Source organism: Homarus americanus, unplaced genomic scaffold, assembly GCF_018991925.1.
Source record: "Homarus americanus isolate GMGI-L3 unplaced genomic scaffold, GMGI_Hamer_2.0 scaffold49667, whole genome shotgun sequence".
NCBI classification, from domain to species: domain Eukaryota; kingdom Metazoa; phylum Arthropoda; class Malacostraca; order Decapoda; family Nephropidae; genus Homarus; species Homarus americanus.
Window position 1 is genome coordinate 1,611,372 of NW_024738608.1, and position 27,974 is coordinate 1,639,345.

General features: G+C 41.4%; 1 protein-coding gene across 1 annotated transcript in view; it reads right to left on the reverse strand.

Moving 5' to 3' along the window:
* Window positions 1–8: 8 nt before the first annotated feature.
* The window catches only part of LOC121874126, a 43,375-nt gene continuing 15,409 nt past the window's right edge, over window positions 9–27,974 (reverse strand). The window contains exon 2 of the mRNA XM_042378081.1: window positions 9–551. Within this exon, the coding sequence (XP_042234015.1) occupies window positions 9–551 (543 nt within the window). The remainder of the gene's footprint in view (window positions 552–27,974) is intronic.

The window sequence follows — 27,974 nt, forward strand, 5'->3', positions numbered from 1 at the left end:
GGTTCCTCCTAGATCTGTGGTGAGCTGAAGGTTCCTAGAGCTGTGGTAGAGCTGAAGGTTCCTTCTAGAGCTTTCCTAGAAGAGCTGAAGGTTCCTTCTAGAGCTGTGGTAGAGTTCCTCCTAGAGCTGTGGTAGAGCTGAAGGTTCCTCCTAGATCTGTGGTAGAGCTGAAGGTTCCTTCTAGTGCTGTGGTAGAGCTGAAGGTTCCTCCTAGATCTGTGGTAGAGCTGAAGGTTCCTCCCAGAGCTGTGAGCTGAAGGTTCCTCCCAGATCTGTGAGCTGAAGGTTCCTTCTAGAGCTGTGGTAGAGCTGAAGGTTCCTTCTAGTGCTGTGGTAGAGCTGAAGATTCCTCCTAGAGCTGTGGTAGAGCTGAAGATTCCTCCTAGAGCTGTGGTAGAGCTGAAGGTTCCTTCTAGTGCTGTGGTAGAGCTGAAGGTTCCTCCTAGAGCTGTGGTAGAGCTGAAGATTCCTCCTAGAGCTGTGGTAGAGCTGAAGATTCCTCCTAGAGCTGTGGTAGAGCTGAAGATTCCTCCTAGAGCTGAAGGTTCCTCCTAGATCCGTGATAGCGCTGAAGGAACCTCGTAGAGTTGGCATTACGACAATCATTTACTGTGTCAACACAAATTTGCACTAACGAGAGGAGGAGGAGATGCCCAACCGAGAGTGTACTGTTAACCTGTTAATTAAAGCGAGTGTATTTAACTCTCTGGGGTAGATAGTTCTTTAAATATTGTACCTTTACTTCTTACTGAGATTTTTCGGAGACCGATGGGTGAGAGAGAGAGGTGTGGATAGGGAGTGAGCGAGAGAGATAACGAGTGAAAGAGAGAAAAGCTTGCGTATAAAGATAATTTAGTTCATTTGATTTATACATGTGAGAAAATCTTATTCGGGATGTTGTCCCGAAGCTAAAAAAAGAATTTGAATTTCCCTACACGCATTTTTCGATACAGTAATTATATAAAACGAAATACTTGACACGTTGGGAATGTCCACATAACATGTGTCTGACATTTCCAACATTGTAGAGTGAAATTTGTAAATTCTCGGCGATTGGGGATTTAATCACTCGTGGAAAAAATATAAACAAGGTAGTACTTTGCCATCCGTGAAATTACTCCACAATTGACTATATCAAGGTGTACTATAGCGCCTGCCACCTGCTGACCGTAAAAGGGAGCTTACATACGGCTAGGGGCAGGGGTAGACGGGGGAGACTGGGAGAGATTAGTGAGGTAGGAGAGATTGGAAAAGTAACGGATGCAACAGAGATTAGGAAGATTAGGGGAGGTGAGAAAAACGGGGTAGAAGATATTGGTAACGGGGAGAAACAGACAGGTAACGAAACAGGAGAGAAGTCAAGTAACAGTAGCACCATACGATAAGTATATACAACAGAAGCAATGTAAGATCCCGTATAGGAGAGTTCGCTGAACCCCCCCATTCAGGTATCCTTCTGGTATATAATTGTCTCATTTATATTCCTTATGGAGGCTGAGGAATGTTGTGTATAGGTCCCGGGAGTAGAAAGACGAACGAACAACAAAGCGACATTTTTTTTTAACGATCTCTCTCTCTCTCTCTGGGTCATACGCTGGGGAAGAGAAGAGGAGTGGAGCCGCCCGGTACTGCCTGGCCCGGGAGGAGGACAGTAGACCACTAACTTACGACTGACAGAAGCAGCCTCTTTGCTCTACATCTGAAAAGCTGCTGGTCGTATAGGGCAAGAGGAGCACATGTAGAGGGAGTCGGCACAAACTAGCGTCCTGAGAGTGAGGCATACAAGACGAGAGGGAGGTAGATGTTCGTAAGGTGGAGTAACTCACCTGTTGTATAGATGGTATGCAGGTGAGCAGTGGCTTACATCACCTGGGTTGAAATACGTGCTGGTGTGATTGGTTGTATTTCCTGTATATATTGACCATTAGAGCTGTTGTATAAGTAGGGATGGGAGGAGAGTAAACGATGGGTTGGTGGTGGATTGGTTGTTGGTTGTTGAGAAATGGGTAGTTGAAGTGGTGTATAGCTATTGTTCGAGTTTTGTTACCGATGGGCCGACAAGGATTAGCTCCAAGCTTTCTTTAGGATGAGGTTATTTTTTCCCTAATACTCCATACTTTATTTAATCTGTTTTTCTTGTTTTCGATATCGCAAATAAATATAGTTTTTCCTACTTTGAGTTATATAGTTTTTTATAGTTTTGTCATGGTTTATTTTCACTAATCTTCCTTGTTTAGTTATCAGTTGCTTAAGTTTCCTAACCTTTGTACAGTACCTAAAACAACTATCTGTGCATACACGTAAAATTTCGGAGCATATCGACCCCCACCTGCACAGATAGTTGTTTTAGCTACTGTACGTCATATTGTTGACAAATGTCGTCACACCCTTAACAAAAACAATCTTTCCATCCGTCTGTTTACCCATGGATGACAGCAGTTTCACACTCGCTTGTCTAGGGTATATTAAGTCTCTATTGCTTTTAAGATGGAGGGGTCAAGAGGGGATGAACTCAAACACGGAAAATATGGGATTAATTAAGTCTTTAGTTTTAAAACAATATGTCCAATTTGCCAGCCACAATTGCAATGAAGGGTCAAGGTTGTGTAGCTCCGGAGGGTAGAGGAAGGTATGTATTGATATTGTGGTGATAAGGTCAAAGGTGATTGTCAGTTGTGTTACGAAGAGAATGTCAGGTTCAGTCGATTAATTCCATTTCTCGTGTAGTTTCCCGTCTCTCTCTCTCTCATTGAAGGGGTTAATATATTGTACTATCTGGTTTAAGATATTGCACTCAAGGGGTTAAGTTATCGTACTTAATTAAGAGGTTACAATATGTTACTCACTGGGCTAATTCGTTTTACACAAGGGATTGACATCATTCTTAAGGAGTTGCATCCTCTAGACACGTTCACTTCCTTTCGCTGATCATCTATTATAATCTTCTTTTATCATTCTCTCTCGCTCTTAACATTTCGTTCACTATCATACCCTATTATAAACAGACACTCCATACGAACACACGATCACATAAACAAACCTTCATTTTCTGTGCTATTCTGACCCTCATGTGTACGGTTCATCCGAAACTATAAACCATTTAAAACAAAACGAAAACAAATATAAAATTGTTTTATGACGAAATAACATAATTGACGTAAAATAAACACATAATTTAACCCATCTTTATTAAATAACCAACAAGTTTAATATAAAATTATCTGGCGAAAAGTAAAAAAGACACGAAAGAAAATGGAAACAAATGCCTTAATTAGACAAGATTAGAAGTCTAAGAAAAAAGAGAAAACGACGTTTCTTTTACGGGGGAAACTTTTGAAATTGTTTTAATACTTTGAGTTGTATAATTGATGGCTGATTTATGCGGGACTTATTGGACGGGCCGGCACCAGGAGGGCCTCTTAGGAAGCAAGTTATAGCGGGTTGATTATTGAGGTGATTGTGTAAGATTGGTTATTGGAAGTGCTTCTGATAATCGCCTGTTAAAGGATGGTTATAGAGGTGATTATAGAAAGTGGGTTATTGGCGAGTCCATTTTATAATAGTCACTTAGACGTTAATTATCGATAAGTGAACTGTAAATTATGAGAAGCCGATAGTAATAACGATAACACTACTACTACTACTACTACTACTACTACTACTACTACTACTACTACTACTACTACTACTACTAATAATAATAATAATAATAATAATAATAATAATAATAATAATAATCTGTCTTATGATGCGTTTACGTGTCTCCATTACTCTGTCCATCCGTCCTTCCGCCTGTGTGTGTGTGTGTGTGTGTGTGTGTGTGTGTGTGTGTGTGTGTGTGTGTGTGTGTGTGTGTGTGTGTGTGTACTTTTCACTAACGCAGCCTTATGTGGAAAATAAAAGAGATTGCCTTAAAAAAATAATAATAGGTCGTTCGTCAGCCAGCACTGGTCAAGGATGAACAGGGAGAAAAAAGGACGCCTGAGAACTGCTAGTCGTCCCGTCCTAAACTATCGTACAACAATAAGTGGACTAAATAAACCGAATCACCTGAAGTATAGACACTTCGGTTCATTTCACCCGATGATTAACTACCTAATGCTGCCTGGGTGGATTAGTTTGCAGTGTTAGGTTATGTTACTAATATAAGTTGGGGTGTTGAATCTTGAAGTGATTCAAGAAGCCTAATTGTATACTGGGATTGTGTAACAATGATTAAAAGAACATTAACAAAAACAAGGAGAACAATAACGAGAAGACCAATAGCAACAACAACAATAACAAGAACAACTACAAGAAAAACAGTACAAATACACTGTACAATTGACAAACCCCGCAAAGAATACACCACAACGAACTATACATCAGGATATATTTCAATTAAGAAGGAAGTAATCCTTAATATATCACACAAGACAAAATAAATCACAACAAGAAAATAGCAACATAGTAATTGAAAGAAAATGTGGTGCAGTAAATAAGAAGAAAAACGGAATTACAGAGGAGGATGAGTTATTGACGAGGACAAAGAGGGGAAGTAAATCACAAGTGTTGAGATGGTGATTTCCTACAATAATATAAATTACTGTGTTTATATATAATGTCTCGTGGAATGGATTTAGATGGGTGGTAGAAAGTGGTTTGGGGATTATAATAAGAGGGAGAGATAGGGAAAAAAGTGAAAGAAAGGCAGAATTATGGTAGATAGAAAAGAGGGAAGGAGAGACAAATAAGAAAATTTAATCAGTTTATAAAGTCAACATATAGAAGAAAAAATTACTAAAGGTTAAAAAATGAGTCGCCACATATAACACAAGTCGGGTGTTTACACTACAGCGACACGTCCATTCTTCCATTAGCAGATATATATAATCATAGGCCAGAACACTATATATCTGCATTACCACAGTCATATGTTTGCCACCCAACACCCATAAGTCACACTGTACTTGCCATGAGTTACACTGCAATAAAGAGTGTGTACAGAGACAGTGGGTCCAGCGATCGCCTGCTATCCTAAAGGTCTCTGGTTCGATCCATGTCACCCTCAGTCCTCCAGTTGTATATAGGTACAGTGCTTAACTTTATAAGCTGGGGTAGGGAAGATGGTTGATTGCAGTGTCGGCCATGCTGTTTCCTTGTGTATCGAAGAGTTTGAGTACAGTGTGTTGGGTTGAGTTAGGTCCGGTTATGTTAGGTTAAGTCAGATTATGTTTGGATACTGTCAATTAAGTGATATTTCGTGTCATTGGATTCAGTTTCCTTTGCTTATGAGCAATTAGATCCACAGTTATTCTGCAATAGCCATAAGTTTTACATTAGAATAAGTTACGCTGCATCACTTATGATCATGAGTTGCCATGTAAAGATCACTAATCACACAGCAAGAGGCTATGTTACATTACAACAGCCACAAAGATAAATTGCATTAAGCACACGTTACACTTCAATGCCTTAAATCACGTTGCATGTTACACTAAAAATACTAACCTGTCACAACACCTACAGGTTACGCTACAATAACCTACAATCAATTCAAGTTGTCACAATAACCATACGTTTTGTAATAGACAACAAAGTTAACTGCAATAACCAAAGGTAACACTGCAGTAGCCTCATATTACATCGCAATAACCATAGATCATACTGCACGTTGCACTTCACTAAGCCCAACTGCAGGGACTAATATTTAGATTGTAATACCCAAATGATTTACTGCAATACCCACATTTGAGCTGACAAGAATCTATTTTTTTCTCAATAAGAAGCAAAAGAAAAATGAAGCTCAACCGCCCACCTCCACAGTGACTGTCCTCACCAGTGGAGGGAATCGCCGGGAATTAATCAGAATTTAGTGAAAATTTCCGAGAATTAAACGAGCTCCCGTGAGAACCAAGTCCTTTTCATTTTGTTCTTTTAATTTAACGACAAGATTTCAGCAGACAAAAGCTGACGGTTGCTTCTTAGTCTTTGTCTTCATTCTCAAAGATCCGTATAGGGGATTTTTTCTCTTAACTGAAGACGAGGAAACACAGTTGTAGTATAGTCTCAGTTCGATTTCGACACCATATTCGAGTACTATCCTTTTTGTTGTGGAAATAATACAAGCCAGTCAAACACCTTTGCGTATCCCCAGTCAAGTGAAAACAATAATCATGTGAATCAATGAAATTACCTCAGTTTTGACACTTGGATGCTGTTGAGGATGAGCGAATATCTTCGATGCATTCTCCATACTCCTGTTAGGTGCAGGGCAAGATAAAATAGTCTTTAAATTCATCCAGTGGCGTGTCCTCGGCGTCACGTTGGTGCTGGCGAGGAACAACGCGGGTGAGGGCCGATTACTTGCAGGCGGCGACGAGGTGTGGACGTTCAGGGTCAGGTGTTGCCAGACTTTACACCCTTTGATGGATCCACGAGACAAAGGGAGGGAGGGAGGGAGGTGTACGTGGGAGGAGGGAGGTGTGGGTGAGTGGAGAGGTGGTGGGGGAGGGAGGGAGGGATGGTCGTGGGAAACAAAGGGAGGGAAGGAGGCGTGTATCGGAGGGAGCTGGCTAGGCAAGGAGGTTGATTGGGAGCAATGGGGTGAGTGAGGGAGGGAGGGAGATAATATTGGGAGAGAAGGAGTTGGGGTAGGGAGGGAGGTGATGATGGGAGGGGGATATAAGGGGAAAAGCTGGTGATCGGAGGGAGAAAGTGAGGGAGGGAGGCTTGATTGAGAGGAGGATGGTGAGAGAGAGAGGAGGATGGTGAGAGAGAGAGGAGGATCGTGAGGGAGGGAGGTACGACTAGAAGGTGAGGCCATGAGCAAGAGAGAGGAAAGACGAGAGGAAGATTGGTGTATGGGGATAGAAGAGGAGACAAACAACGACGGACGAAGGAAGAGATGGAAAGGACACGATTATCAGAGAGTGCAATAGTAAAAAGAAGGTGAAAGATGGAGAAAAGGAAGGAGTGAGAGGGAGAGGGAAAGACAGATGAGAAGAAGGAATGAAAGAAGAAGAACAAAGAGGGAAGGAAAGATGAAGGAGGTGCAGAAAGAAAAAGGTAATTCTATTCAGGTGATAATATTTGCCAGACACTCAAGCTTTAAGCAATTATCTCCATTATCCAAAATATCCCCAAGGAGGTGTAGGCACGCGAGGCACTCATAACTCTTGTCTGATTTGTTAAAGACACTCAGCTTTTGTCTTGCCCCTTCAGGACAATCTCACTGTTGCTAACTCCTTCAAAACACTCCCATGTCTAGTCTAACTCACTCAAGACACTTATAACTCGTGTCTGATTCACTCAAGACACTTATTACTCGTGTCTGACTCCTTTAAGACAATCGCTGCCTGTGTCTTAACTCCCTCAAGACAATCCCAACTTCTTGCTCGACTCGCACAACATAATCCCAAGTCTTAACTGCACTCTCTGAAGGTAATCCCAGCCCTTAATGCTGCCTGGCTCCCTCAAGACAATTTCAACTCCTTCTAATCCTTCCAAGTCTTACCTGTCTCAAGATCTTATTAACAACATTTTCCTCCACGAGGCCAGAACAACTAAGAAATAAAAATGACTGGGCTAGATAATTAGGTTTCGCGTCTCAGGAGAAAGACACACACACACACACACACACACACACACACACACACACACACACACACACACACACACACACACACACACACACAAGCAATTGTAGATGTGTATATAAGTTTGTTTGTTTTTTTAGTTAAAAGAATACATTGTTTATTTTCACCATCACTCTTTTTCTGTCATCACTATTCAATTCTCTTTTAGTGTGGATTATTTAACTTATTCACTTGTTATAATGAAATTGAAAAAAAAATCAGAAAGACACGGGAGAGTTTGTCAATAACATATTTAGGTTCAGCAGCTGTCACGGCCCCAAAGCAAGTAATGTTATGTTATATATCCCGTAAACTTGGTAGAATTCTCGGTGTCTCATAATACACAATATCTGGCAGAGTGTAAATCTTGTTTCAGTAATATTTGGTGGATTTCTGCCCCTGTTCTATAGACAGGTTCAGGAGCAGACTGGAAGCTAGTGGCATCACACGTAAGGTTAGGGTTCAAGATCACACACACACACACACACACACACGCACACACACACACACACACACACACACACACACACACACACCTGAACATATCTAGTCTGTTGAAGGATACGTGGTCTTCGATATTGATATAACACATGTGCAGCTGCCACAAACTATCAGCACACGCCTCGTTAATAATCCAGTTTCACGATACATGCATTCTTGTTACTGCAGCATAACATGTGTTCAACCCGGCCAGTAACAAGAGTGGCGACCTTGACTCGTGTAACAGTATGTGTCTTGTATTTAGTAGACATAAGAAACACTTTAATGTTGTATCTATGAATAAGACAGACAGCCACTCACCCGTGTCCCTCAGCACTGCCATACCTGTGATCACTTTAGGCCAGTTTCAGTTGTCATTCGTGGCCAGTCTCTTACACTACCCACACTCACTACTAATACTACACTAAAACTTTAAAAGAATGTGAATTGCCTTTAAAATGGTGGTTTATCTTAATGTCTCCCTCAATAGTTTGGATTGTGTATATTCTATTATATTTATACCAACAGTCACTCTCTTCACAACCAGTTTTAAATCATTTCTTGTATATGATATTTGCTTTTTAAAATTTTGTTCTCGCCCTGTGCGGTATGTAATAGGATATGTTCCGCCTTGGTTGTAAGTCGTTACAGCTGGCTTTGTGGAAGCTAGCCAGCAACACCCGGTGGACTCCTGACGAGGGTACTACTGTAAATGTACTCTATATATTCACTCTTATCCTTGACCTTGTATGCCACCTCACCAAGGTCACGAAGGTCACAGTCCGTCTGGGGTGTAGGGCAATCGATATGTCTGTCTGTTTGTGTACATTTGTTTTCAGTCTCAGTTGTGTAAAATCAAGAATTTTTTGTCTGTCTTTCACGAAAGTTATTTTAGATGCTGGTGTATCATAACTGATCCGCTGTGGTTAATTTAGGCAGTGTTATGGTCAGTCATTGCCAAATGACCCACAGCCGTAGTAATATGTCAGCGCTACATAACTTGTTTTTAATTTGTGTTTAGTAAATACCAATGGAGGCTATTTTTGAAACTGTCACGTCTTTGTTTAACTCAAGGTTTGTTTCAATCGTCACTGTACATAGTTGTCACCTACAGGCTCTGGTGATCCTGGGAGCTGACCACAGGGCCGTAGCCAGACACAGGTTATCTCTGCTGCTGCTTCCCGTACACCTGCGTTATCTACTCAACAAGTCCGCAGTCGATATGCATGTAAGTATTAATGCAGGGTGCCACACAGAAGAAGATTGTAGTATTCCTTGATATATTTATTAGATTTTTATTATATTATTTGTGTAAAAATTTTCTTCAAAGTGGGTACGGGTTGTTTCAGGTGGGTTGGAGCTGTCTTGGGTATGAATTCTCATAAACCCGACAAGTTACCACACCTAATAACTGTAAGGTTTATAAATATAGGCAATGTTTTATACCCTCATGGAAGTAAGAAACTGGCGTGAACTAATTTGAGTGAAACTTTTTCCACAACCTACTTACTTACAAGCAAATGTGTGTGCGTATCTGTGTGCGTGTGTGCATGTGCGTGTATATGTGAACCTACAGACATACTTCTATACATAAATTACAGGTAAAGTCAGTATAATGGGAGAAAAACTAACAGTGGCGAAATACATATACACAGACCCTGAGGGTAAATATGTACTCATACATACATATAAACACACACACACACACACACACACACACACACACACACACACACACACACACATATAGCAAAACACAAACAAACACAATAAAACAGACAAACCAGCACAGTACGGACCACCATCCATCCCCCTCACCTATACCTTTCATCTAACTCACTTCACTAAAGTCTCTTATATTTCGCGTCAGCATTATTATTTTTTCTATCATCACAAAAGCGCAAATTCGTCTCTAGAAACCGCCAATTCAGTCACTGCCCACCATTCGCCCCAAATATTAATAAAGCTCATTCATGCAATTTGGCGTCGGTGCTTTCGTGCTTGGGTATTATAATATGTTTGCGTGGTTCACACGTGAGTAAGTCCCTCAATCACCGGGCGGGTCTAGCTTGTCAACGCCGTTATAATTCACACACAGTCACGCACAATGCGGCTGTAACGCCTCACATCACCTGTATATTACAGTTGGTGTACACAGGGGTATAATTCACTGTAGCAGGATAGCGGTGATACACAGTAAGCGACCTCAAAGCGGGTGTAGGGTGTGGGCCCTGTAATTCACCTGGACGCAACAATTCCCGGTTCACCAAAACCCAGCAGCCAGCAGGAACGAGGCCAGGTGGACCCAGTGTTATATTTCTGGCTGGAACAGCGGGTCTCCCTGCCTGAGGAGGCGAACACAGCGTAAACATGGATGGGGGGGAGGGATATTGAAGGGTTGAAACCTACACTAGAATGGGATTTACGGGGAACATGGGCATTAAAACCTACCAAAGATATGAAAAACTCTGCTATAAGTTGGTGTGATCATTAGTTTGCAGCTCGTACAAGTGTCTATAAATCAGAGCGCAGGCTGTGATTATGCTGGTGCGGCCATTGCGGATGGATTTGCTGTTGATGGATACTAGCTGGGGGAGGGGCTGGCCAGTCTATCATGAAGTGGTGCCTCCAGATTCAATTTAGACATTGACTGGCACGTAATACAGATACAATTTTGTGTGGATAGTTGTGGCACCGAGGGGTGGTGAGAGTGCCACTCACCAGGATCGATCCTACATTCCAGACTTAACAGGTATCACCCCAACCAAACTCTGAACTTTTCCAACATGAAGTTTTTTCCATCGCTCGTAACAGGGCGTACATGAATGCAGTTGCCATATATCATGAATGCACCTGGCATTTCTGACTAAACTATTAGATCCAGATGTATAATTGAACGATGATAGGATGATATCAGCCCATTATGTCGTGTCGTTGGTTGCAGAGGCCAACAGTACCGCTGTCTACTCCACTGATATATGTATCAAGGTGGACCGCGGGTTTATGGCAGTCGTGCACACACTGTAACGACGCTTCAGACACCTGACTAACGGGATTTTCTAAATCCGTGACGACTGAAAGACATGAAAGGCGGGGTGAGTCGACAGCAGCGTTGCTTGTTGTTCGTGCAGCGGAACATTTGATTGATGGCCTCACATTTACTTTGTTGACACGGTACAAGAGCACCAGAAAGGCTATATTATATTTGTATTGATATTAATGAACTCACAGTTCCTTTGTTGTCACTCGTTACCTTCAGTAGGCGGCGGGAATGTCCTCATGTGTATATGTGAGTGTTGTGTTGAGTGAGAGACTGATTGTGATGACTCACTCAAATCTGAACGCGAGTGTGAATATTGGGTCAAAGTCAAACAAAACTTCTACATCAGTCTCATAATAGATATACAACATATACTATACTAACTCGTATTACTTTTACTTAACTCAGCGCTTGTCTCTGATGTATATATTATGTGTGATGTATATATTGTGTATGATGTATATATTGTGTCTGATGTATATATTGTGTGTGATGTATATATTGTGTATGATGTATATATTGTGTGTGATGTATATATTGTGTATGATGTATATATTGTGTGTGATGTATATATTGTGTGTGATGTATATATTGTGTGTGATGTATATATTGTGTGTGATGTATATATTGTGTGTGATGTATATATTGTGTGATGTATGTATTGTGTATGGTGTATATATTGTGTGTGATGTATATATTGTGTGTGATGTATATATTGTGTGTGATGTATATATTGGGTGTGATGTATATATTGTGTGTGATGTATATATTGTGTGTGATGTATATATTGTGTCTGATGTATATATTGTGTGTGATGTATATATTGTGTATGATGTATATATTGTGTCTGATGTATATATTGTGTGTGATGTATATATTGTGTGTGATGTATATATTGTGTGATGATGTATATATATTGTGTCTGATGTATATATTGTGTGTGATGTATATATGTGTATGATGTATATATTGTGTCTGATGTATATATTGTGTGTGATGTATATATTGTGTGTGATGTATATATTGTGTGTGATGTATATATTGTGTGTGATGTATATATTGGGTGTGATGTATATATTGTATATGATGTATTTATTGTGTGTGATGTATATATTGTGTGTGATGTATATATTGTGTGTGATGTATATATTGTGTGTGGTGTATATATTGTGTATGATGTATATATTGTGTGTGGTGTATATATTGTGTGTGGTGTATATATTGTGTGTGATGTATATATTGTGTGTGATGTATATATTGTGTGATGTATATATTGTGTGTGGTGTATATATTGTGTGTGGTGTATATATTGTGTATGATGTATATATTGTGTGTGGTGTATATATTGTGTGTGGTGTATATATTGTGTGTGATGTATATATTGTGTGTGGTGTATATATTGTGTGTGATGTATATATTGTGTGTGATGTATATATTGTGTGTGGTGTATATATTGTGTGTGGTGTATATATTGTGTGTGATGTATATATTGTGTGATGTATATATTGTGTGTGATGTATATATTGTGTGTGATGTATATATTGTGTGTGATGTATATATTGTGTGTGATGTATATGTTGTGTGTGATGTATATATTGTGTGTGATGTATATATTGTGTGATGTATATATTGTGTGTGATGTATATATTGTATATGATGTATTTATTGTGTGTGATGTATATATTGTGTGTGATGTATATATTGTGTGTGATGTATATATTGTGTGTGATGTATATATTGTATATGATGTATATATTGTGTGTGATGTATATATTGTGTATGATGTATATATTGTGTGTGATGTATATATTGTGTGTGATGTATATATTGTGTGTGATGTATATATTGTGTGTGATCTATATATTGTGTGTGATGTATATATTGTGTGTGATGTATATATTGTGTGTGATGTATATATTGTGTGATGTATGTATTGTGTATGGTGTATATATTGTGTGTGATGTATATATTGTGTGATGTATATATTGTGTGTGATGTATATATTGTGTGTGATGTATATATTGTGTGTGATGTTTATATTGTGTATGGTGAATATATTGTGTGTGATGTATATATTGTGTGATGTATGTATTGTGTATGGTGTATATATTGTGTGTGATGTATAATAAACAACCATCCTTACCCGACACACCTTGACCTTCTCCTCCATAAAGATAATAAACAACCATCCTTACCCGACACACCTTGACCTTCTCCTCCATAAAGATAATAAACAACCATCCTTACCCGACACACCTTGACCTTCTCCTCCATAAAGATAATAAACAACCATCCTTACCCGACACACCTTGACCTTCTCCCCCATAAAGATAATAAACAACCATCCTTACCCGACACACCTTGACCTTCTCCCCCATAAAGATAATAAACAACCATCCTTACCTGACACACCTTGACCTTCTCCCCCATAAAGATAATAAACAACCATCCTTACCTGACACACCTTGACCTTCTCCTCCATAAAGATAATAAACAACCATCCTTACCTGACACACCTTGACCTTCTCCTCCATAAAGATAATAAACAACCATCCTTACCTGACACACCCTTGACCTTCTCCCCCATAAAGATAATAAACAACCATCCTTACCTGACACACCTTGACCTTCTCCTCCATAAAGATAATAAACAACCATCCTTACCTGACACACCTTGACCTTCTCCTCCATAAAGATAATAAACAACCATCCTTACCCGACACACCTTGACCTTCTCCTGCTGGTATCTCAAGCCACTTAGTCTAGCATTAAATCCCACTTATGTTAAGGTTAATACTGTTCACGTAACGTCTCTCTATCTCCCCATATATTTTCTCTTAGTTCACGAATAATAAGTTTCTTCTTCTGTAGACTGTAGACTTCTTCTCACTGTACTTGTCTTAGTGTAAATACATAATTTTTAGGGAATTTTTTTTTCGTGTGTGTGTGTGTGTGTGTGTGTGTGTGTGTGTGTGTGTGTGTGTGTGTGTGTTTGTGTCATAAATTATATTGCTAGTTGTGTCTTTAGTTTGTTTTACTTGGTTAACTAGATTTCGTGAACTCTATCGAAAATGTACACAACTGATCATGTACTCTATCGAACATGTACTCTATTAATTATGTACTCTACCCACCATGTACCCTACCGACAATATAGAACCACAAATACATTAATTTATACTTACCTGCCTCTACAACAAAAATAAACTCGTATAAAACAAATGAAAAAAATAAATGAAATACAAATCCCCAAAATATATTATAGATTTTTATACGTACTTTTATCAGATTCCCCCAAAATACTAAAGAAAAGTATATATATATACCTGAAAGTAAGCAAAGTAACTAAGTATAAATTAATATCTCCAACCTGTACGAATAATTAAGAGCAACGAGAGATATTGAAGCTGTTCTTTTAACCTGTAATTTCTTATTCTCTTGATTACCTGAAACATCTCTCTGTCTCTATGCATCTCTCCCTATCTCTCTCACGTAAAAAAAATCCAGGTGAGGTGCATTGAGGAGTGATTTCCCTGTACGTTTATGGGTTGTTGTTCTTCTTCTTCTTGTTCATGTTGTTGTTGTTGTCCGTCTTCTTTTTCTTCTTGTTCTTCTTCTTTCTTGTTTCTCGTTCTTATTCTTCTCGTTCTTCTTCTTCTCGTTCTTCTTCTTCTCGTTCTTCTTCTTCTTCTTCTTCCTTGAGTTGTAGTAAATTGGTGTTCGATGTTGATAACTTTATGATTCCGTCTGTGTGTAAAAAAGTTCTTCGTTGTAGGAGTTGTGTAAAGAGTCCCAGAAGAGTAGAGAGGGGGGAGATGAGTGGAAACTGGGATGAATTATTCCTGATAGTTTTGCCATTCCTTCTGTTCCACTTTTTCCTCTTCCTCCTCCTGTTCTTGTTCTTCCCCCTCCCTTTCTTGTTCCTCTCCTTCTTCTTTCTCTTCCTATTTCTCTTCCTCCTTTTCTTTCTTTTCTTCCTGTTCCTTTTCTTCATTCTCCTCTTCCTCTTCTTCCTCCTCCTCCTTCTTCTCCTCCTCTTCCCCCTCCTCTTCCTCTTCCTCTGTAATGGATGACACACTTCAGGAGGTGACAAGGAAGAATACAGGAGCCCGGAGCTGACTTTACTACCTCAGTGCTTCCTCCTCCTCCTCCACTTCCTCTTCCTCCATATTTTCCTTCGTCTGCCTATTTCTTCTTCTTATCCTCCTTCTCTTCCTCATTTAACTATCTTTTTCTCTCTTTCATTTGCCTTCTTGTTTCCCTTTACTCTTCCCTTCTTCCTCTACTTTCTTCTACAACCTCTTCCTTCATTCCTCTTCTACTCCACACTCACCCCAACTATTACCACCTCTCCCTCCTCCTCCTCCTCCTCCTCCCCCTCCCCAATTCTTTTCTTCTCCACAACCTTTCGTCCTCCTCCTCCTCCTTCTCCTTCTCTCCTCCTCTACACCTCTCCTCTTCTTTCCCTCTACAACCACCTCCTCACCCCCTCCTACAACCACCTTCTTACCTTCCCCCCTCCTACAAGCACCTCCTTATCCATCCCCCTCTACAACCACCACCACCACCTTCTCCTCCTCCCCCTCCTCCTCCACCACCCATTCTTCCCCCGCCGCGAAGAGCCTATAAAAAGTTAACCCAATTTGCCGTTACACTCGTTTCTTGCTTGTCCCTCAGCGGCAGCAGATAATGGCCGCCGCCGCTGCACCCACACTAAGCTATGAAGCATAACGCCAACCTTATAAGAGTAACAGGCATGAGAGCTTACAGACCGCCTCTCACATAAACTTACAACGACATGAATTGCCCCTTGTCTCTCTTCTCTCAGTTTGTTTGCTTGCTCGTGTGGGTGGGGGGTGGATTTGTGGGTGTTTGTGTGGGGGTGAGTTGGTGGGTTTGTGTGTGTGTGTGTGTTGCATCGCCAGTAAGATGTCTCCTCGTGTTTGCTTGCGTGTGTGCATTGCAGCGCCAAGATTTTTTTTTCGGTGCTTGCTTGTGTGTGTTGCAGATCCTGAAAATTTGTCTCCTCGTGCTTATTTGTGCATGTTTGTTGCAGTGCCAAGAAGTTGTCCCTCCGTGTTTTCTTGTGTTGCAACGCCTACAGTTTCTCCCTTTGCTTGCTTGATGTTGCAGTTCTAAGAAGTCATGTTTTGTTTTGCTCGTCTGGGGGGATACACTCTGCCTGTGGTCTAAAATCGGAGCTATGTATATACCCCCCCGCAAAAATAAATAAATATATAATTATAATAATCAGAATCGAGAAAGGAGCATCTATACCTCATCAAGTCATTTGCCAAAGATACTTTTGTTTACAAGATAACAAAAGAATATATAACCTGAATTACCAACCTATAAACAACAGGTAATTGTTTAACATGTCAGCCGCAAACAACAGCAAATAAGTAATAAGCAACTAGCATGAAGTAAATTACATTCATTCTTAGCTTCAGTAATGTAATCAAGAATTTATTTTCCTTGTAAATGTTTTAAGATAGTCAGCAGTAGACACAGCTCCGACCACCGTGTTGGGCTGGGCTGGGCTGGGCTGGGCTGGGCTGGGTTGGGTTGGGTTGGTTTGGGTTGGTTTGGGTTGGTTGGGTTTTGGTTGGTTTGGGTTGAGTTGGGTTGGTTTGTAAATGCTGCCCGCTGAAAAAAGTTACATCGTGAGCCAGAGTCTGTATTGAATTGTGTTGTGTTATTGTCAGCAGTGTGTTGTGAGGAGGGTGTGAGAGACAAAAGCCAGGGAGAGAAAAATATGAAAGAAAGGTAGAGAAAGGATTAGACAGGAAGACAGGAATGAAAGAAAAATAGAGAAAAGGCAAAGTTAATGGGTCTAGAAATAAAAGAAGAGAGGAGGAGGAAAAGGGTGAGAGATAGAGAAAAACAGAGAGAGAGAGAAAGAAAGACAAAGAAAACAGGAAGACGAAAAGACAGAGAGACAGACAGACAAAGACAGAAACAGCATTGCACTACGAAAACGCAAAAATTTTAACTCCAAACATACAAAGTGAGCGATGATCTACCACAACAATAGGTATCATGTTTACACACACACACACACACACACACACACACACACACACACACGTTCCCGGAGGTCTTCAGATGACACCACCTCCTGTTTCAAGAACCATAAATATTCGCCGTCTCTTGCTCCCCTGTGTAGAATCGTCCCATCAAAGCAGAAGAAAAAATTGAATTGGAGTGAGTGAGTGAGTGAGGAGGGAGTGAATGAGTGTAACACGTAATTAAGACAACAACAACAACAACAATGACGGAATTTATAAGTTGGGGGAGTAAAAGTACCTGACGCTGCAATGCTCTAGTGGAAGTCCTCTAAGATCCATGATCGGTCAGAGCTTAGAGGTGCAAAATACAACAACACAGTAACAACACTTAGCGAGGCATTCTACTTAACTAAACTACAGAATATATTTCTGTTGATGATAAAGAGGCGAGAAACAACACAATGTACTGTCTATTACTCCTGTAGTATACACAATACAGCGATAGGACTCGACCTGAAAAAATCTGTAGTACCTGGACAAACCCAGAATACAATACCACGCTTGTTAACAATTAAAACAGCACACCAACACTTTCTGACCTGGTCTGTGTGTACGACAGAAACACACACAAAAAAGGACAGTATTTCACAACGGAATCTAGTGGGGTGGTGGCCAGCCTCCGGCCACAACCTCTATGACGCAGACAACACACAGCACATAGCAGGGAGTAGTGGTGACAGCCTCTGCCACACAGTAGTGGTGACAGCCTCTGCCACACAATAGTGGTGACAGCCTCTGCCACACAATAGTGGTGACAGACTCTGCCACACAGTAGTGGTGACAGCCTCTGCCACACAATAGTGGTGACAGACTCTGCCACACAATAGTGGTGACAGACTCTGCCACACAGTAGTGGTGACAGCCTCTGCCAACACTGACAGCCTCTGCCACACAGTAGTGGTGACAGCCTCTGTCACACAGTAGTGGTGACAGACTCTGCCACACAGTAGTGGTGACAGCCTCTGCGCCACAGTAGTGGTGACAGCCTCTGCCACACAGTAGTGGTGACAGCCTCTGTCAAACAATAGTGGTGACACAGCGTCTACCACACAGTAGTGGTGACAGCCTTTGCCACACAGTACACAGTGGTGACAGCCTCTGCCACACAGTAGTGGTGACACAGCCTCTGCCACACAGTACACAGTGGTGACACAGCACTCAGCTACACAGCACACAGTGGTGACACAGCCTCAGCCACAGCACACAGTGGTGACACAGCCTCTGCCACACACAGTGGTGACACAGCCTCTACCACAGGTACACAGTGGTAACAGCCTCTGCCACACAGTACACAGTGGTGACACAGCCCCTGCCACACACAGTGGTGACACAGCCTCTGCCACACATAGTGGTGACACAGCCTCTACCAACCGCAGTGGTGACACCTGCCCACACAGTACACAGTGGTGACAGCCTGTGCCACACACAGTAGTGACACTGGCCCTACACGGTGCAGTGGTGACACAGCCTCTGCCACACAGCACACAGTGGTGCACAGCCCTGCCACACAGCACACAGTGGTGACACAGCCTCACCCACACACACACAGCACACAGTGGTGACACAGCCTCTGCCACACAGCACACAGTGGTGACACAGCCTCCACACATCACACAGTGGTGACACAGCCTCTGCCACACAGTACACAGTGGTGACACAGCCTCAGCTACACAGCACACAGTGGTGACACAGCCTCTCACACAGTAGTGGTGCAGCTCACCACGGTACACAGTGGTGACCACAGCCTCTGCCACACAGCACACAGTGGTGACACAGCCTCTGCACTGCACACAGTGGTGACACAGCCTCTGCCACACAGGCACACAGTGGTGACACACACAGCACACAGCACACAGTGGTGACACAGCCTCTACTACACACACACAGTGGTGACACAGCCTCACCACACAGCACACAGTGGTGACACAGCCTCTGCCACACCACAGCCTCACCACGGTACACAGTGGTGACACAGCCTCTGCCACACAGCACACAGTGGTGACACAGCCTCTGCCACACAGTAGTGGTGACACAGCCTCTGCCACACAGCACACAATGGTGACACAGCCTCAGCTACACAGCACACAGTGGTGACACAGCCTCTGCCACACATCACACAGTGGTGACACAGCCTCTACCACACGGTACACAGTGGTGACACAGCCTCAGCCACAGCACACAGTGGTGACACAGCCTCTGCCACACATCACACAGTGGTGACAGCCTCTGCACACAGCACACAGTGGTGACACAGCCTCTGCCACAGTACACAGTGGTGACACAGCCTCAGCTACACAGCACAGTGGTGACACACAGCCTCTACACAGTGGTGACACAGCCTCTGCCACACAGCACACAGTGGTAACAGCCTCTGCCACACAGTACACAGTGTGACACAGCCTCAGCTACACAGCACACAGTGGTGACACAGCCTCTGCCACACAGTACACAGTGGTAACAGCCTCACCACACAGCACACAGTGGTGACTGGACAGTAGTGGTGAGACAGCCTCTACCACACGGTACACAGTGGTAACAGCCTCTGCCACAGTACACAGTGGTGACACAGCCTCACCACACAGTACACAGTGGTGACACAGCCTCTGCCACACATTAGTGGTGACACAGCCTCTACCACACGGTACGCAGTGGTGACACAGCCCTGCCACACAGCACACAGTGGTGACACACACACAGCACACAGTGGTGACACAGCCTCTGCCACACAGCACAGTGGTGACTGGCCTCACCACACAGCACACAGTGGTGACACAGCCTGCCACACATCACACAGTGACACAGCCTCTGCCACACAGCACACAGTCAGCCTCACCCCACACAGCACACAGTGGTGAACACAGCACACAGTGGTGACACAGCCTCTGCCACACAGCACACAGTGGTGACACAGCCTCTGCCACACAGCACACAGTGGTGACACAGCCTCTGCCACACACCACAAAAACACACGTCTTGCCAGCAGGACCAATAATTCAGCGCCCCACTACTGCTTTGCCTCAACAAACGCACACAAAACACAGTCATTGTGTTTGCTCGACAAATTGAAACTGAATTCTATGATCACCGCTGTCGACAGTGCTGGGGGCTGTTACCTGCTGCTGTCTCTCTCTCTCTCTCTCTCTTTTGGCATTTTTATATATTATTGTTTTAATTAATTCGAAAACTTACAATTAGTTATAGTAATTCTCGAATTTGTGTATTTACAATCATTACTCTTCACCCTTCTGTCTTAAGACGAGTTCAGTCAAGGTCAAGGGTCAAGGTCAAAGGTTCTAAAACGTGGAGTTAATTTTCGGAGTAGATTCCCACCTTCGCTCTCAGCCCTACACCCTATCTTTACTGTCTCTAAGGTACTGTCTTAAGGCGGCTTCTTGATTACCTGGTTAGGTCTTACCAGTAATGTTTTTTAGTAGAGTCTTGTCTATACGTTGATCTGTCTGTATGTGTGTTGGTAACTAGATTATCTCTGGAATGGTTATGATTACAGCGCGGAAATTTCACACTTCAATTCAAGTCTGAAATTTGGGCGACTTTTTTTTTCTCGGTCGGATTCATCAAAGGTCACAATCAAGGTCATGTTGGAGATTGATTGATTTTTTTTCTTTTACCTTTAACCTTACGAGTGACTCTTCATATTTCTCTGGTTACGTGGCTGTTGGTCGTTGTTCTCATTATCGACTCATCTGGACTGAGGTTTCAAAGTATTAAATTGGCACTCAACTCAACGCCGCGGTCAGAAGGTTAACATCAAGATCACCAAAACACACACACACACACACACACACACACACACACACACACACACACACACACAAACTTATACTTGACCAATGGAATGAGGGAATGAAACAGTGAAGAGAATAGGCGCTTTTATCTCCCAAGCGGGTTGAGTTGTTGAGTTGAAATTTTGAGAATAAGTTTTTAGATAAGGCTCGAAGAACAGACTGGAGGACGTGAACAGTGAAGCCTTTTGGTAGGGGATAGGGAGAGGCAACAGAGAGGAGGGAGAGGCAACAGAGAGGAGGGAGAGGCAACGAGAGGAGGGAGGAACGGAGAGGGGGGGGCAAGGAAGAGGGGAGGCAAGAGGCAACGGAGAGGGGAGAGGCAACGATAGGGAGGGAGAGGCAAAGAGGGAGGGGCAAGGGGAGGAGGAAGAGGCAACGGAGAGGAGGAGAGGCAACGGAGAGGAGGGAGAGGCAACAGAGGGGCAACAGGGAGAGGAGGGAGGACTACAGGGAGAGGGAGGGAAGGGCAACAGGGAAAGGCAGGAGAGGGGAGGGGCAACAGGGAGAGGGAGGTGAAGGGCAACAGGGGGAGGGAGGGTAAGGGCAACAGGGAGAGGAGGGAAGGGCAACAGGGAGAGGAGAGAGTGGCAACAGGGAGAGGGAGGGGAGAGGCAACGGAGAAAGGGGGAGAGGCAACAGGGAGAGGATGGAGAAGTAACAGGAAGAAAATGGAGAACAACAGGAAGGAGAAACAACAGGAAGAAGAGGGAGAAACAACAGGAAGAAGAGGGAGAAACAACAGGGAACGGTAGAAAAAGCAACACGAACAAACATAATGACTCGGTTTAATACAATAAAATAATTCTGTCTAGTGAGCCAATACGGAGACATTTTATCTGTTAACTAAATAATACACGTTGTTGATATGTGTACGTGTGTGTTGTGTGTATGTGTACGTATGTGTGTGTGGTGTGTATGTGTACGTATGTGTGTGTGTGTTATATCTTTAACCTTGTTGTCTTGGCCTCCTCCTCCTCCTCCTTTTTCTCCTTCTCTCTTGTCGCTTTCCACACACTCCTCTTGCATCATGTCCTTATTACCGTCTCCTTCTTGGGTGTTTCTCTGCCCTCTCATCCACCTCCCAGCACAAAAGTGGAAGAGAGGAAAATAAAGATAAAAAGGAGAGATTCTTTCGGGTTATCCCACGAAGCATCGCCACTAACCTGCTATTTTTGGTCCTGATTGGTTTAAAGGCCACGGGTTCAGAAGTCATTGTACGGCGTTGAAAATAATTCTCTTCAAACTTTCATATTCGATTCAAGGTTTTAACTAATAAACTTTGGTGCTACTATAGTCTGCCGTCAACATATGTATCCTCAGTATAATCTGACCTAACCTAACGTAACCTAACCTAACCTAACCTAACCTAACCTAACCTAACCTAACCTAACCTAACCTAACCTAACCTAACCTAACCTAACCTAAATACCCTGTACTAGCACCTAAACTTTTCTCATGAAGGAGTAGTGTTCTTAGAGGCTTTGGTATATTGCCAGTATAGGTCAGAGGTCACAGGGATGAGGGAAATTCACCACCACGTCGTTCTAAACTAATGCTTTTAACTTTACACAATTGAGACCAGGTTTCCGATGAGAGAAACTAGGATGAATATTTATCTAGGAGCTTTTGTTTTCGCCTCGAGGTCAGTTATGGTCTGAAGGTCAGGTCATTCATCCACCCTTAAGGTCTCAGGGTCAAAGGTCATTCGTCCACCCTTAAGGTCTCAGGGTCAAAGGTCATTCACCCAGTCTTAAGGTTTCAGAATCAAAGGTCATTCGTCCAACCTTACAGTCTCAGGGTCAAAGGTCATTCATCCAGCCTTAAGGTCTCAGGATCAAAGGGTCAAAGGTCATTCGTTCACCCTTAAGCAGTTTCATTATAATTTCTACTCTGCAAATCAAAGAAATCGCATAATCTGTCTGACTGTTTGTTTGTTTGTTTGTTTGTTTGTTTTAAATGTCTTTGTTTACTTCTATGTTGACTTGCTTTTTAAGACTAGCGTAAAGAGCCAGGAACTAATTATAAGAAAAACTTACCTGTAATCGGACTCTTAATCGATTAAAAAAATGACATTCTTATTAGCAATGGGTCAAAGTTCACCACAAATACTCGATTATTCAGAGACCTTTACGAAATTATCACACTGATGTAATTACTGTGTTCCAATGGCCGCCTTTCTATAGTAACCACCTTATTCCAGGAGGGAGGGGGGGGCAACAGGGAGAGGAGGGAACTAGGGTGTGTTGGTAGTGGCGACGTTGATAAAAAACTGCAAACCAGAAGAATTTTTCAGGGGTAAAGACGGCATAATTAATAAGGACGGAAGGAGACATTTTTTTTTAGAAGATGCTTAACTGAAACTACAAGGATTAAGGATTTTTTTTTAGCGTCTGGCTTAAGGAAATTAGAATTGACAACAACTAGATCTGGCAAGGGTTGGATGGTAGTTTATATTTGGTAACACGCGGTATGGTGAAATCAGAGAGCACAGTGATGACTAAAGTATTAAGAAAGATACAGGAAAGTGATGTAATACCGTAGGACTGTAAGAAAACTGTAACAGGAATACGGTTATATAATCCTGTAGCTTTTAGTGTCAGGTAGACTGTAGATTCTTCGTGTGGCTGTTAGTTTCCTCACTCCAAAGTCATCTGAACCAGTTATCGTCATCCCATTGATTGACTTTCTTCAGCTGGAAATACACTTAACCTACTAACAGATGCTTCCTCTCGGCGTTGGTTTGTTATTATGCAGCACTAGTATTACTCTTTCCTGGCGGAGGAGAAGGTAATCGTACAGTCATCATAGTCGTTATACAACATGTCACAAGCATTGAAAGAGAGGATGAGACAGAGACAGATAATAAGGACTAAGAGAAAGTAGTAGAGAAGGTGATAAAGTGATTGAAATTGTAGAAGGAGAGAGAGAGAGAGAGAGATAGAAAAGGGGGCAGGAAAGTAAAGAGAGAGAAAGCAAAAGCATATAGAGAACGACTGGAAGATAAAGAGAGAGAGAGATGGTGATTGAAAAGGGGCAGGAAAGTAAAGAGAGAGAAAGTAGAAGCAGATAGAGAACGACTGAAAGACAGAAAGAGTTAGAGAAAGGAAGGAGGGGGAACACTACACGTTGTTAGTGAGGGACAAACAGCCACAGGTGAAATAGATGAGAGAAAATACGCAAATATACAAACTGCGATGTTGAAAGAGAGAGACGGGAGGGAGAGTGAGAGTTGACCTGTTAAAGTTATCCCGTTGAGGTTTTAAAGATCCGCCTTGACCAATTCATACATATACAACGTACACCTTGGGTTTGTATTATTAAGTTACTTTACACGGACTTATTCACACATTGTACTTGTATAACTGTACTTGAAGGACTTACACCTTGAGCTTGTGTTACAGTACAGGCAGTAGCACAGTACACCTTTAATTTGCTGTACTTTACCTGCCGGCCACCATAAATAATAGCTACTCAACTAGGAGAGGAAACCTGTGGCTTATTTAGAGCATCTGCTGCTCCTAGTGAAAATTAGTACTGTTTTTAGTAAGGGTGCGGTGGCCTAGTAGATATAACGCTCACCTCGAGTCCTATGGATTGCTTTGTTCACGGCCGAAGCATCCCCAGTCCACCCAGCTGTGAATGAGTACCTGAGTTAAGATGATCAAATGCAGCGCCTTTAAAATCCTGAACAAGATGATGGATCCCATTAAGCCTGGCCACTTCTTCGTGCTGTTTAATGATACACAACCAGGATGTCGGAGAGTGATAGACCTGTGGAAGAGCCTAACTAATGAAGCTGTAGAAGTGAGGGTAGTGTGGATACAGGTCACTGAATATTAAGCCTTCAGTGCACACGGTGGTAGAATGGCTAATGTCTCCATGAGAACTGATTGGTTACTTCTTCTACAAAACGCCGTACGAGTTTACAGTTGACACATGTATAAGTTATTTAATGGATAAACAACTAACTTATTTTCCTGGGTTTTATTTAATAATCATTTCGCAGTTTAGACCAAAATATTTGTTATATTTTACCCCCCTCCCCCCCCTCCCCCCGCCCCTAAAAATAAAAAATAAAATACTGTATTGTGAGAAATTTAATCTATATATTTACAGTACATTATAACCTAACACATCTATAGGTAGTGTTGTAAAGTAATGAAGGATAAAATTACAGACTAAACTATAATGAAGTCATTCCAAAGACCCAGGAGAGAGATGTATCATTTGGTACTTATAAGGGAAAGGAATTATCCACTCTGTACCACCTTTACTTGTCCCTGGTCAACCATTACACACTCACCCACCGCCAATATACATAATCCCACGTCCAAGAATGTAAATGAGTCGTAGTTTTTTTTTTTTTTTACCATATTTACAAAACCAAAGGAGCGACCTGTACAAGTATGGAGACGTTTTATATGCGTGTGGTGTAATTTTTAGCCGTGGTTGGAGACTCCAGGTGTTGGTTAGGCTACCCAGCAACACCCGGGCGTAGTAAACATCTGACAGATATGGTAACGTGGTAAGAGGAGGAATTAAGTAGAAGTGTAAGATAAGGAAGGAAAACACCAGGAAGATTAAGTAAGAGTTTGTGCCTTGTCCTCTGATTTTTCAATACATTCATGGGTGGGTTTTTTTTACTCGGTACTGTAACTAATCATACAATCTGATAATCACTTTTTAGATGATAGAATTTCCACTCGCCACTGTCTTATTGTTTCTGTTACCGTGTTTATATTATTCAGTTGATTGAAACTCACGATAAACATAAAATAACGATATATAAGTTTGAAGTTTTGAGACAATCGTATATATTTTTATAAGAATCTAAACATGAAATTCACTCTTATTATTATTATTATTATTATTATTATTATTATTATTATTATTATTATTATTATTATTATTATTATTATTATTATTATTATTATTATTTGTGAAAGAAGTCATGAAGAAATATAAACTTGTAAACACTTAGTAATATGTCAACTCGGGTCTTGGTAATAATCAGTCGTGTTATTAATTATTCTGAAGTACAGTACCTGGGAACCTGCTCTCTTGTCATACCTTGACCTGCTCCTATCCTGCTCTGTCCTGTTTGAATATTTATTAACCCTGGAACCTTCACCTTACCTGGATATTCACCTTTCCTTTGTTCAAGACTAAAAAAATAAATAACTAAAAAAATCGACCTGTCTTGTATATATATATATATATATATATATATATATATATATATATATATATATATATATATATATATATATATATATATATATATATATATATATATATATATATATATATATATATATAAAGAGACGTAACGTGTGTTTATAGGTGTGGTCTCTTAGTGTGTATAAAGTGCCCCCAAATGGCAGTGTATAAAAGATCTGTACAGCTCAGTGGCCGTTTCTTTGTCACTGTATTCAATGGAGCTTTTGATGAATCGTAAAATGTGTTTAAGTTTTATTTTGTACGGCGGCTGTCACTTGTTGCCTTGTTTTCCGAGGCTTTTATGAGGTTTCACCTCCAGGTTCCTTTCCACGTCCATAAAGGTTCTGGAAACATTGTTAACCACTTATAGTGAATTGTTGTCCCTCATTGGTAGTCTTGCGCTGTGCACTGGCAATAAGATTTGCCATGTAACTGCTTTACTGTAGATAGATAGATAGATAGATAGATAGATAGATAGATAGATAGATAGATAGATGAAATAGAACTGCTAGCCTTTTGACTTTTTGAATAATTTGTTTTATATTATTTTAGGTAGATGTAATTTTTCCCATACTCTTTCTCCGGAGATCTTTGTATTATCCATATATTTGTTGTTGTTGTTTGAATATCATTGACGTTGATCACAAACACGGGAGGGTCTAGGATGGCTCCCTGGGGAATTACACTCATAAACCTTTTCATCCTTGAGTCTCGTACTACAGCCATATTCATCCCATTTCAGTACTTCACCAATTATGACTGAGCTTGAAGTATTTAAGATTAATATTGCACGTGGAAGTCTGTCGAATATTTTAGCAAATTCAAGTCTAAAGCATAAACTACAAAATTTGTTTCCTGTATTCATAGTTTCAAAGATTGTGAGCAAGTCTGATAAGTTACGAATGATTTTCATGGGTTGGTTCATCCTACACGGTGATCTGATTTGATTGTGAGCTCTGAAATGATAGGTAATATTACTCTTTAGTGTTATCTGGTAGTATATATAGGCACTGGAGGGTCGGTATTTATGCGTTTCACTCTTACTTCCCATCTTGTATATCGGGATGTTTCTCGCCGATTTCCTCTCCCAGGTGATAATTCTTGATGCAAGGATTTTTTCTAAAGCGTAGTTTTAGTAGTTTTACGAGGAAGCGTGTCTTAATAGCAAACTCCTCCCTCCTTTATCATTAAAAAAAAATATTTATGTATAAAAAATAGTCATTCACCTGAACATCCACAACACGTAGTCCTTCACTAATACATCGATAACCTTTAAAAGGTTTTGCCCTAAATTCTTGGTCATCCGATTCTTTTATTAGAGAAAAAAAAAACAGTTGAGGTTTCTTGAGAATCCCGTTGAGGGGGTCATAAGAGTCCTCCTCAAACATATTTTCTTCACCATCATAAAAATATCATCTTAGAACGTAATGATCGCGGGTTGGCTTAATTTTACCCTCCAAAATAACCCTCGTTTAACATTCTTTCTTCTGATGTCAACACTAAATCTCACGTCTTATGAGAAATGACTCCCGTGTTGGATGAAGATAACTCGTCTTATTTTTCAGTTTTATTCTGAGTCGTGAAGTGAGAAAGCATGTAGATGATGTTGTAGTCCGTCAACCGCTTCAGGCTTGATACTCCTTGAACAATGTCGTCCTCTGTTTCAATTTGCAGAGAGTAATGCAAGCAGATTTGCCTCAGGCTCACAACATCAGTAAAGTTCATCTCGACCACCAAGTTAACA